Source organism: Polyodon spathula, unplaced genomic scaffold (genome assembly GCF_017654505.1).
Source record: "Polyodon spathula isolate WHYD16114869_AA unplaced genomic scaffold, ASM1765450v1 scaffolds_1796, whole genome shotgun sequence".
NCBI lineage: Eukaryota > Metazoa > Chordata > Actinopteri > Acipenseriformes > Polyodontidae > Polyodon > Polyodon spathula.
In genome coordinates, this window is record NW_024473271.1 from 2,635 (window position 1) to 15,934 (window position 13,300).

Sequence of the window (13,300 nt, forward strand, 5' to 3'; positions counted from 1 at the left end):
CAAATACTTTGCATAATCCTCTCATATCTACTTTTATTAGGATTGTACATTTATACTGTACAAAACAGTGCAATAGTGGAAGATTGAGCGTGCTGGCAGGGTGTCAGAATAATTAAGAGCACAACCCAAATGTTATACAAATGACCTTGCAGTACGGTTTGCTGTTGCTTTGTGCACTCTCTAAACAGATAATGACGTGAGATGGTTACTTCAGCCATTTATACGATGCACTGATCATCAGTAATACATATTGTCGTATTTTTTGTAAAATATTTAGGTTGAGTTCTCTCTAGATTTTTCTACAGTTTACTATAGGCGATTAAGTGGTTAAAGTCCAGGGCTTGTAACCAGAAGGTCACCGGTTCAAATCCCACCTCTGTCACTGACTGACTCACTGTGTGACCCTGAGCAAGTCACTTAACAATGTTAAGTTAATGTCCTATTGTAAGTGACTCTGCATATGATGCACAGTTCACAGCCTCCCTCTGTAAAATGCTTTGTGATGGTGGTCCACTATGAAAGGCGTTATATAAAAATAAAGATTATTATTATTATTATTATTATTATTATTATTATTATTATTATTATTATTGAGGAGGAGAGGCTGTGGGGTGCAAGTCCGTCATGCCCCTGGTCCCTGGTGAAAGTTTACAAATCAAAGCATATAAAACCTAACCGCAGTCGCCTAACATCTTTGCACCTCTCAAATTACAGGAACAATGACGCACCCTTACAAAGGAGACCGCTTACTATCCAATCCAGTAAAGACTCCTCTATGATTTCAATTTGGTGACCTTGGAGTAACTAATACATGTGCATCATTATCAGGTTTTATTTAATTATATATTTCATGCCTTATTAAAAATTGAAAGCTCTGCCAAGTTTTAGAAAAATATTCTGTATTCTATATTTGATACCGGTTTTATTAATGGTTTCATTTCAGAAAAAGTGGCATTAATGAGGTTTCTCGTCTTAACTTCTGCTTGGTCTAAAGAGTTTGATTGGTTCATTTAGTACCGTATATCAGGAACATCTAGGGGGCAGCCATCATCATCTGGAGTTTGTTGCAATTGGGAAAATTTTTAATCCACAGCTGGAAAAGTTCTTGGTTCGTTGCAATTGGTGCTGACTAGCGTACTAGTTTAGTCTAGTCCTCAAGTCCTAACCACGAGATCATCCACAGCTTTTTGTGTGTAACTCGGAAATACTGTCTCCTTCCCTGGGAGCTGGCTTACTTCCTCGAACACTTCAGCAACCCCAAAGTCATCTCTTAATCAAAGCCACTCCTCTGGAGTCTACTGTAATGTACTGATCATTTTATCCTTGATACTAATAGCATGCATCTTTTTGTTTTTGTTTCAGGTATTCTCCAGAGGGCACAGTTTGGCTCCCCCTAGTGCATTTGGCTGGGATGAACGCCAGCGGCGTTATGTTTGTGTGATATCTAGGACAGACACACTTCAGTATTTGACACACTCACAAAGAACAGTACAGGGGCTCATTGCGATAAACAGTATTTAGTAAACAATCTAAAAGTCACAAAAATAAAATCCCAAGCTACTAGAAAGCAAATGAGTACCGTGCTGAGTTAATTTATAGTCTAGTATCTCTTTGAGTTTCAAACGCTTTGGTAAATGGCTGAACGTTTACAGTTGTAAAGTAACCTGTGGACAAGTTTAAACTGGACGCCAATTGTGTAATTTAGTGGTCCGCCTCGTGTCGTTCGTTTGGCTCATCTGCCGAGATGCCGCTTGGTCTGGGGCGCAGGAAAAAAGCCCCCCTGGTAGAGAATGAGGAAGGGGAGCCAGTCCGAGCTGGGATGAGTCTCTCGGGCCTGGGGGGCAATGCTGAAGGAAGCCCAGGCCTACAGCCAGGCCTCCCCCCATTTCCCTCCAATTTGAGGCCCAGGCTTGTCTTTCATACCCAGCTGGCTCACGGGAGCCCCACAGGCCGGATTGAGGGGTTCAGCAACGTCCGGGAGCTCTACAGCAAAATAGGAGAGGCCTTTCAGATCCCAGCAGCAGAGGTGAGTGCCGGTCAGCAGGCTGTTAACGGGGCTTTTTATACGATTATGCGCCATGTGTAGAGATTCCATCTTGTGCAGTATGTGAATTATCATCTGCAGTGCAGGCAGGAGAACGTACCTCGCACTATAGAGTTTTGTATATAAAGTATGTATCGAACTGTGTGTTTAAGTGTTACAAAACTTGCTAGGGACCTTCTTTAGCGCAAGTTCTACAATGCAGCATAAACTACAGAACCGACAGACGAATTGTGATGAAAGTTGAAATATAAGAGCATCTGTGCATTGCAGTTCTGTGAGCTATGAGATGGTGTTTATTGGTAGTTTCCTCCCTCCTCTCTTGGCTCAGGTGATGTTCTGCACACTCAACACTCACAAGGTTGACATGGAGAAGCTGCTCGGGGGACAGATAGGTCTGGAGGATTTCATCTTTGCTCACATCAAGGGCCAGCGCAAGGAAGTGGAGGTGTTTAAGAACGAGGACGGCCTGGGACTCACCATCACTGATAACGGGTCTGGCTATGCCTTCATAAAGGTACTGCGCTGTTCAATGTGCTTTCCAACACACTGCCCTGTGGAGTGCAGGGGAGACTAACGCAGAGTATCCGATGCTAGCTGGGACTCGCAGGGAGAGCTGATTTTGCACTGCTGCTGGGTTAGGGAAGGGAAGGAGGAGATCACTCCCCATTTCAGAGACCCCGCTGGTCAGGAGTGAATATGTGCTTCTGATTAGTCTTCATTGCACTCTCTCCAAAGCGGCAATGTTTTTTTGTTAATGTGGTGAGGAGAACTGGACACAATGCTCTAAGAGGGTCTCATCAGTGCATCATACAACCTTACTATAACCTCCTTTTGATTTGTACTCTCTCAAGTATATAGCCAGGAATTCTGTTTGCTCATTAATTGCTTCCCACTCTGGTCGATGAGTTTTTTACAACACCAAGGTGGGGCATTTTTGGAGGTCATTTATTTTGCACAGAGTTCATATCCATCAAACCGATCGTGAATCATGAAGCCACGCAAAAATCTCTGCATGTAATAGTAAAGGTTACAGTCCTTGCTGCTGCTGCGCTGTCTGAGTTCAGTTATCATGTGCCTGATATTTAAACTGCACTTTGTTTCAGAGAATTAAAGAAGGGAGCATCATTGACAGGATCCAGGTGATCAACGTGGGCGACATGATCGAATCCATTAACGGCCAGAGTCTGATTGGCTGCCGACACTATGAGGTCGCCAAGATGCTCAAGGAGCTACCAAAGGGGCGGGACTTCTGCCTGAAACTGGTGGAGCCAATGAAAGCCTTCGGTGAGTGGCTTGAGGCAGGGAGTGCTGACCCTTAATTGAGGTGTGCATTAACCCTAAAAGTCTTTCCACCTACAATAGCCAACCTCAATTTGAGAGTGCAGTGTTCTCACTGCCTTTAGCCTAATTAAGTAGCTTCTACTTACTTAGTTAGATTTACTACCCCCTTCCCTTTTTTATCATGCTTGCAATTATTCTGAGGGCATGTCATCGATTCTCAAATAAGTATCTTTTCCTTCTGTAACTCTGCGTTGAGGTGCTTTGAGTTCAAGAGCTGCTATTTGCTTCCAGTTGCCCTCCATTGACGCATGTAAAGCAGGCAAGATTAGCCAAAGTTGATATTGGTAATTCCCAGCGCTACAGCAAAGCAGTGTCCAGCCAGCAAAACAAGTGGAAATCCAAAGTGGCAGATCGCTACAGGCGCTGGGTCTTGCTTGTAAAGACACTTTGGCTGATATGTCATATAAATAATGGCAGGCAACTAGGACTGAAGAGCAGCTCCTAGACACAGCTGATTATTTGAGAAATTGCAATGACAACCATCCACAATGACTACAAGTGTCCTGCTAACATAAGGAGACAGCAAGAAAAATGTAAAGCTTGCCCAGTACGTGTAACAGGATCTCCACTTTACCATTCTTGTGTCCTTTTGAATTGTGAATGTTTTGTGGTGCAGTGCCGAATAGTTGATAAAGCATCTTGCATTTTTTTGGAACGTATATTGTAAAATGAATGTGATCTTTATTTGTTTTGAATTAATGGGGATTGTGAAGGGGGAAATGTAACGAGACCGGTCTTGAATGAACACGATCACAGTCCCATGGAATTTGATGGTGCTGTTTCTCCAATGGATTTTGAGTTCATGCCTGTTGCTGCACCCTGTGAAGTGTTTTGGCCAGATTAGAAAACGGTGCCCCCTGTTTTTCAGACATGATTGGTCAGCGGTCTGGAGGGGCACGGTCTGGCTCGGCCACACCACTGGGGACTGGCCGAGGAACACTGCGTCTCCGGGCTAAGGGTCCGGCCACATTCGAGGAAGTGGTGAGCATTACTGTAATCACAGAGTTCTGGATAAAAAACAAGATGCTGATTTACTTCCAACTGTAATATTTTACCTGCAAGTATAAACCTCACTGATCTTCTCAGCCAGTCAGGTTCCCAGGAGAGCGTTCAGTATCCTAGGATAGATCGAAAAGCTAACAGGACTTGAAATCTTATCTCTAGAATCTCAAAACCTGCTTTAAACTGAGACGTGCATTTCAAGCAGCTTACGCAGTTCAGGCCAAATGCATTTTTTACATGTCGCTTCTTACAAAAACTTTTATTTGACATAATAGCGGTCATGTCCAGCACAAACTCATGAAATTAATTGGGGACTTGAAGTTGATGAGAAGCAATTACCCTCAGATGTACGAATTAAAACGGTGTGCTGCTTTTTATACGAAAAATGAGAAAAAGCAAGTTGCGTAGAGGATTTATACTGGACCCTGCGCCCCGGTGAAATGAGGGAGTGGTTGTATAGTATTTGTTGATATGTAGCGACTTTCTATTGGACCCCGACACCTGCGATATATCGAGTGTGTGTGTGCATATGTATATGTATGTGTGTGTATGTGTGTGTGTGTATGTGTGTGTGTGTGTGTATATATATATATATATATATATATATATGTATATGTGTGTGTGTATGTGTGTATATATATATATATATATATATATATATATATATAGGGGGAAGTGCACAAATAGGTATAAAAAAATACCATTAAAAATGAAATCCATGTTTAAGGTGTGCATCATCTACAAAGTGATGTTATATTAGGTGAGGTTAACTGGAATCTATGGACTTTAAATAAACCACACCTGTGCACATCATGATTTTCAAGCTGAATTAAGACAGCTGTCGGCCACAAAAAAAGGCTTTCAGGGGTGTCGTGGTTTTTAGTGCTGAGGGTCGTGTTTTTGTTTCAGCCCTCAGCCTTTGAAGAGAAAGCAATCGAGAAGGTGGATGACCTGCTGGAGAGCTACATGGGCATTCGGGACAGTGAGCTGGGTGAGAGCACACACTGTCTCTCTCAAGAAATACACTCGCAGACCTGCACCGTTATCAGGAACTTTACACACACGTGCTGCTGGCACCATTTTTTGTAAAGCAATGCTAAAAGTTTTAGTGTTAAAGGGTGCAAAAGTTTGTCTGAGTTGTTTGGTAATGACCGTCCTATCCCCTCAGCCTTAATCTTCCAAACTGATATAAAAATACCACCTAATACAGTTCATCAGTACAGTAAAGAAGATACTAGCCGAAACATCTGCTTGACTTGGTTTCTTCAGTTTGATATTTCTAGCTGTCGTGATGTTTCTGTGTTCTGACAGCGGCGACGATGGTGGAGCTGGGGAAAGACAAGAAGAACCCGGATGACTTCGCAGAGGCTCTCGACGAGACGCTGGGAGACTTTGCGTTCCCCGACGAGTTTGTGTTTGACGTGTGGGGGGCGATCGGCGATGCCAAGGCGGGGAGAGTGTAGCTCACAGCACTCGAGAACCGGACCTTCTCACTGCTTCACATTGAGGATGGTACCGTACCCCCTTTGCAGGGCTTGTGAACAAGAATACTGACCGTGAAAATCAAAAGAAGACTCAATCCATGTGATATATAACTTCTTACAGGAGTTGGATGTAAAATTAGAAATGCCTGCCATAACACTGTCAGTAGGGTGTAGGACCACCATGGGCAGCCAGAACTGAGTCACTGTCTTTCAAGCTAACCCACAGTCTTATTCAATTTCATTCTATGAGTGGCTGGTAATACATTCTTTTATGATGTTCTCTCCTGCGTGCATTGTCAGTAGCCAGACACTGTTTGCTGTCCAGTTTGTTTACATACCCATAAAGCACACACACTAGACAGAGAGCAGGGCTGGCAGAGTTCAATGACACACGGTTTGAATGGCATGAGGAAGGGTGTTCAAACCTGGCACAAAGGATTCTCCAGAGAAGCTCAAGTCAGGTCAAAGCAGAGCTGGAGAGAAAATATAAGAATCCAGAATCACTGCATGGTTGCAAAAAGGAAATACAGAATTACTTCAAATGAATGCCGCCCTCGATTAACGCCTCACTCGGATATCGGCTTTTTAATAGACGCCGCCCTCGAATAAACGCTGCTCTCAAAGAAACATAAAGGTTTTTTTTTTTTTCTACACCTGCTCAAAAAATAAAGAAAAAAACGTGCAACTCTGGCTATGTGCATGTGACGCCCCGAAGAGACTGCAGCCTCAGTCCAGCATGTAATACAAATTAATGCACACACACCTTAGTAAGCACATTGTATTTTATGGTACAGTCCCGACAGACAACCCGAGATGAACTACTTGCAGCACAGCAGTCCTTAACATCAGCCAACACAGCAGGGATAAACAAGGGCTGTCTATTTACCTCGTCGTCAGCTTGGGTGGTGAAAACTGAAACTCGGAGGAAGCTTTGCCGGTCACTGTAAGTGCCATCCGAAAGCTGGACAAAGATGTCTTCTTGTAGGAGGTTTGGTTGTTTTTTATATTCAATTGGAATTTTACTCAGTCCTGTACAATTATATATAAAATAAATGAAAACATAAACGTGCTTACTATATATGAGAAGATTTAGTTTCGGTTTCAAACCAATATTCAGAGGGAATATTTTTCGTTAAGAAAAACAACCGCATCACACTCAACTACCGTTCTCTCTCTCTCTCTCTCTCTCTCTCTCCTCTTCTTGTCCTACCCCATAGCAACCTATACACCCTCCTGATTCGCTGGTACAGTACTCCACTGACCTCCCAACTCCCACCTAATAGGCTCTCGTTAACTGTCAGTAAATGTACTGCCCCAAAAACACATGAGTGCTGCAGATTGGAGTCTCACGGCGCTGCTTCTAAAATGCCTTAAATCCCGTAATAAAATATTGCAGCGTTTGTAAAGCATAGTATTCTTAATCCTCGTTTAAGGGCCGCAGTCATTTTGATCAATTTAAAATAAACGCTGCGATGCCAAATTGAACAAATTTGAAGTAATACCGTATAGATATATATATTAAAAAAAAAAAAAAGCAACTAGAATTACATTTGAAACTATTGTCTAAAAATAGCATTATAAACAATTACAGAAAACATGTAAGGTCACCCCATTCTTAATAATGTAAACATTGTTTTTAAAATCTTTAATAAACAGTAGGGTGTAGGGTCCCCACAGGCAGCCTGGGTGACGCTGGTTCAATGTGGCCGTGGCTGCAGGTGTTTAAAAGGCCAGGAGGGGTGCGTGACCATTCCTCCTTGATTACCAGCCTCTTAGTCCTTCTGGGATGTTTGAATGGGGAAGGGGTATTCAGAATGGGCCATAGAAAGAGTCCTGACTTCCCAGACTGCTCCTTGTACATTGTAAGCAATTTGGGAATCATCTTTTAAAGCCTGTCTTGCTATTGTTTTATTGTTGATCCAAACCCTTGTAAAATGAAGCTGCTGGGTTACGACTAAGATTCAAGCCCCACATAAATGCTTCATTGGAGCAGCGGAAGCAGGACGGGGCTCGGTGAGAATGGATAGACAGGGACCAGTGGAAACACTGGGGTTTTAAACCTGGACTCTGGGAATGAAACAGCACCCAACTGAAGCCATTTCGCTTGGATTCTTCAGAAGCATTGGGCTTGAAACATGGCAAGCAAATTGCTTTACTGTTCTACGGGAAACCTTTGAGCTGCTATTGGAAGATATCCTCCGTGAGTAGCACACAAGTCTGATATTCTTCCCACTCCATCTTTGGCTGGTAAAACTGCCACATGGCCCACAGAGGGAGCTGTTTCCCATGATCACGTCATGTTGTTCAATGTGATCTCCATTTGCTTCAGTTGTTTTTCTTCTCTCATTGGCATTGGGCATGTGACACTTTATGGTAATGGCAGAAATACATGTTTAATTAATTGATATGCAGATAAGCATTTACTGAAGCTCCTTGTTAATATCCGGTCAGATATGCAATAGCAGTGCTTGTGTGTGTGTGTTAACCGTTCGCACTAACAGATATTGAATGCATAAAAAGAAAGCAGTGCAAAGCAATGAAGTTCTGGAATAACACTGAGCTCTTGTCATTTTCACAGTCCTGTGTGAGCTTGTGTGCAAGGTGCAGCAGTGAGATGCATTTTCATTGGAAACTCAGCCTACTGAATTGCTGTTCTCTGTGACTGATGCCTTTGCCTTTGCTGTCTAGTCCCACACTTTGTAACCCCTGTGCAATTCGTGTATTTTATCAGCTGTGTTAGAACCCCTCTCAACATCTACTGTAGTAGATTAGAAGATGCGAAGGCAGCTTCATTTGTACAACACACTGTCAAAGGTCAGCCTTTGCAAGCTGCTATGTATTCATTCCAGAAGTTTTGAATGAAGTGTTAAATATCTCTCTATATAGATCGAACTCTCTCATGTGTGTGAGTGTCTCTCTCTGTCTATCTCTATCTATCTCTCTCTCTATATATGTCTACATCTGTCTATCGATAGTGCTGGGACTAATATGACTGTATTTGGATACAAAAATCAGATGTTGTTATTCGCTGGAAATGACAAATGCCTTGCACTTTACCACCTCACCAGAAGTTGCGTGAAAATTAAAAAAATGGCAAATGAAAAAGAGCGCTGTGTGATATGTGAGATTAACATATTAAAAATAGAAAACACAGGATCAACACAGCTGTTCTTGAGCCTCTGTTTAAAAGTTTTAGACAGCAAAAAGAAAACAAACCAGATTATGCATGCGTACCCTTAGTGATCTTTATGGAAGGGCATCTGGGTCAGTGACGAATTGTGCTGCTTTAGAGTGAGCCAGAATCTCATGGGAAAGAAAACAGGCAAGCGGTCATTGTGAAATGCCTCGTTACACAGTGCCCAACTTGCTGGAAATGCTGTGTAGTGATTTTTGTATAGATTGTATATATTATATATTTTTTTTGTTGTGACTTTATGTGGAATGTAATGCAATGAGAACCAAAACGGTGAGGCTTTTCCCCCCACACACAGGAGCCACGTCCCCTGCAACTTCTGCTATGCTGTCTCTGCCTGCGTTCAGAGTACTAGAATGGCTTTTATTGCTTTTTGAAAACGAACAAATATTCAAATTGAATATCCGAACATGAAAATCCTGTGCTTGTCCCAGCACTATCTCTATCTATCTATCTATCTATCTATCTATCTATCTATCTATCTATGAATGATCTCTTGGTAGCAGAACAGTATTCCTTCCCCCACCCTTTTGTTTTGCTGTTGATTATATTGCTTTCCAACTTGTATCTCCGTTGAGCTCCGCTTCTCTTGCTACGTTTCCATCTGCCACTGGAACTGGTTTGAAAGTGGCTCGTTCACTTCCATCACATCAAGTGGATTTCCGCTGGGTCTCTCTCAGCCCCAGTCAGGGCTCGTTCTCTCCATGATGGTGGAAGTTGCCTAATGAGTGTTGACACTTTTTACACAACGTGTTGACACAACGTGATACATGATCGTTGAAATCTGTGTAACGTTGAATTGAAAGCTGCAGATCAAACAGGCTGGAAGATGAGATTGAAGTGCAGATGGAAATGCTTGTGAGAAATGCATCACATTACCATTGCTGTGTCTCATGTTTGTATCGCAACGTATACTTTAAAACATTAAAACATTTCCATCACAGGTCATGGGTCATAAATTGACCGGAGAGAACATTTCTCAACATTCACTCTAGCGTTTGCCAGGAAAAAGGGAATTTCTCTTCTAAGGATCACAGTGTATTCAAATTATGAATGAATACAATTCATTCCAATCCAGTGTCGTTGCAAGAGCATGGACTGGATACACTCCAACAGATAGAAGAAAAGTTATCTTTCTCTTGTTGAATATGGACAACATGAGACGCATCAAAGGTAGGTTCTTGTAAGTATGCTGTCAGGGGCTCTGTAACACTTAAGTTTACTTCCTTACTTTACTTGCATGCTGGGGAACACTACTCTCTGATACTGTGTGCTCAACACTTTCACTACTGCACTGCTAGGTCTGGCTAGTTCAGGTTACTGATCACACACTAAACCTCTCGCCTCCTAATCCAGTGTATTTATTTATTATCCATTGATAACTTTGTTTTCTTGTGGTATTGTATGTGTAGGTTTTTCTGTTGTAAACCCATTGCATTTGATTGTTTTGACATTATAAATGCTCAATAACAGTATTGTTGCCGTGTTGTCACTTGTCACTGATGGCAGTTCTTAATAGGAAGTTTTAGGGCTTTTGTTTTTTTGGTTTTATTTTGGAGGAGTGCCCAAAATATCAATGCATTAACTATCATGCCAAATACAATCATATTAATAACAACAATAAATAGCTAGATAGGACGATTTAAAAAAAAAAAAAAAAAAAAAAAAAAAAACGAATAACAAACAAAATACAAAGTTAGCAGATAAAGAAAAAATAGATAACAGCAACTGTATATCTGGATTAGGTTAAAAAAAAGCTGATCTATAAAAACAAGTCTTTAATCTTGATTTTAAAAACTCTGACTGAAGCAGCGTCTCTAATAGAGGAAGGCAAATAGTTCCACAGCTCGAAAGATTCCACAAATCTAAAACATATTGGAAGCCAGTGCAATGAAAAACAGTTAATAAACGTTTTGCAGAGGAGTTTACTTCTCAAACTGACCATCTGAATAACGTGGAAGCATAGGCATACTTGCTGCTGTAATTAGGAAGTGTACCCCTACATTGACACCATTACTCATAGCTATGTCCTACTGAAGTCACTGCTAAAAAGCCGTTGAATATGGTAGCACCCAACAATTGGATTTGTCACAAAACAATCTGAAACTTGGTAGAAAGGGTGAGCAGCTGAACCGCAAGTACCAGGTTTATCCTCAAGAAATTTGATAACTCTTTTCCAGAAACAACCAAGGCAGCCCCGACAATACATAGGCAGATATGGACAGCCACAACGGGTTCAATTTGATCAGCTAATACCCTGAATAAGCCACAACTGTTGTTTTTATTTTATTTGAACAGTTTACATCATTAGGAAATAACTTGGTGTCCCTGATTAGATGCATGTCTTTGTCATATTTGTTGGTTAGAAAGGACAAGAAAATAACTTTAATTGAAGAGAGCTCAGAATCTGAAAGGGAACACAAATCGATACAAAGTGAATCTAAACTGGAAGACAAATACATAAGCCAGTATAATTGGTATATTGATCAATTTCCTCTTTAAAATCCAAGGTGTTAAAAAAACTACAATGTAAGATCTTATACTATTTCACTTGTTTTATGTATTGGTAGTTACTGAAAATAAGTTATTTGTTAATGGAAAATCTGTTTTCAACAAACTGAGTTATATCCCGATTTTGTACAGGAACTTTAGTCAAGAATGTGTCGTTCAATTCCACTTTAATTATGTAATGATACAATCGTAGAGCATTATCTTCTACTGGGCTGACAACCCTATGTGTTCATGTTTTATAAATCCTATCACAATTGGTTTTGATTCACGCTACTTCCCAGATTTACACCTACTTTACGGAATACAATGATAATGTACTGGATTAAGATCTGCAAAAAATGCAATAGATCCCACAATCTGACACTACATTTGGTTAAAGCGAAGCCCTTTGTATGCATGGTTTACTTTCAGGTAGTGTGTTTTTAGTTTGCTGATAATTTCACCTCAGCATTGTCTTCAGGATCAAATCATACTACTAGCAGTTAAAGTCAGTTATTAGGGCAATCAGTTTGTTAATGACAATACAGGTTTGCTGTAACACATGTTTCTTTCAAAACCGCACATTTGAGACCAATAAGAAGCATAAGGAAATGTAAAAGTGAGGGGAGGCCATTCATTCAATCTAAGCTCGACCGGAGGATGGATCTCAGAACTTTGTCAAGTTGGGCCTTGAAGGACCCAAGTGATTCTGCCTTAGCATGATTAGGGAGCCCATTCCATCCCCTCCCAACTCTCTGTGTGAAGAAGAGTCTCCTTCAGCAACATGACTAGGTAACCCATTTCATCCCTTCACCACTCTGTGTGAAGAAGAGTATCCTTCAGCAACATGACTAGGTAACCCATTCCATCCCCTCACCACTCTCTGTGTGAAGAAGAGACTCCTTCAGCAACATGACTAGGTAACCCATTCCATCCCCTCCCCACTCTCTGTGTGAAGAAGAGTCTCCTTCAGCAACATGACTAGGTAACCCATTCCATCCCCTCACCACTCTCTGTGTGAAGAAGAGTCTCCTTCAGCAACATGACTAGGTAACCCATTCCATCCCCTCACCACTCTCTGTGTGAAGAAGAGTCTCCTTCAGCAACATGACTAGGTAACCCATTCCATCCCCTCACCACTCTCTGTGTGAAGAAGAGTCTCCTTCAGCAACATGACTAGGTAACCCATTCCATCCCCTCACCACTCTCTGTGTGAAGAAGAGTCTCCTTCAGCAACATGACTAGGTAACCCATTCCATCCCCTCACCACTCTCTGTGTGAAGAAGAGTCTCCTTCAGCAACATGACTAGGTAACCCATTCCATCCCCTCACCACTCTCTGTGTGAAGAAGAGTCTCCTTCAGCACCATGACTAGGTAACCCATTCCATCCCCTCCCCACTCTCTGTGTGAAGAAGAGTCTCCTTCAGCAACATGACTAGGTAACCCATTCCATCCCCTCAGCACTCTCTGTGTGAAGAAGAGTCTCCTTCAGCAACATGACTAGGTAACCCATTCCATCCCTTCAGAAGTGTCGCCTACCTTCTGTCCTCATTCTATCTCCACTCCTTGAAATTATAGTGAATGGAAGTGCACAACAGTTAAGATTTATGGAGGGGTTGTTTTGCTAATTACAGACTCTAATGTGGGTCAATCCTGTTTTTGTTTTTTTTGTTTGTTTTTCATTTCAGAAAAGGGAACTTTTTAAAACAATTACTTTCAATTCAACTGGGGAACAAAGCTAAATA

The 13,300-nt window shown here is 41.6% G+C and overlaps 1 protein-coding gene across 1 annotated transcript; it reads left to right on the plus strand.

Moving 5' to 3' along the window:
- Positions 1-1,326: 1,326 nt before the first annotated feature.
- Positions 1,327-8,554, plus strand: LOC121310177 (PDZ domain-containing protein GIPC1-like). Its single transcript, XM_041243463.1, has 6 exons — positions 1,327-2,026; positions 2,373-2,558; positions 3,148-3,328; positions 4,254-4,366; positions 5,297-5,378; positions 5,699-8,554. Exons 1-6 carry the CDS (start codon positions 1,745-1,747, stop codon positions 5,848-5,850), a joined length of 996 nt encoding a protein of 331 aa, XP_041099397.1. The 5' UTR covers positions 1,327-1,744; the 3' UTR covers positions 5,851-8,554.
- Positions 8,555-13,300: the final 4,746 nt, after the last annotated feature.

Coding starts and splice junctions, on each gene's coding strand:
- LOC121310177 (XM_041243463.1), top strand. CDS start 1,745: ATGCCGCTTGGTCTGGGGCGCAGGAAAAAAGCCCCCCTGGTAGAGAAT. Junction 3,329..4,253: donor GGAGCCAATGAAAGCCTTCG/GTGAGTGGCTTG, acceptor CCTGTTTTTCAG/ACATGATTGGTCAGCGGTCT. Junction 4,367..5,296: donor CGGCCACATTCGAGGAAGTG/GTGAGCATTACT, acceptor TTTTTGTTTCAG/CCCTCAGCCTTTGAAGAGAA.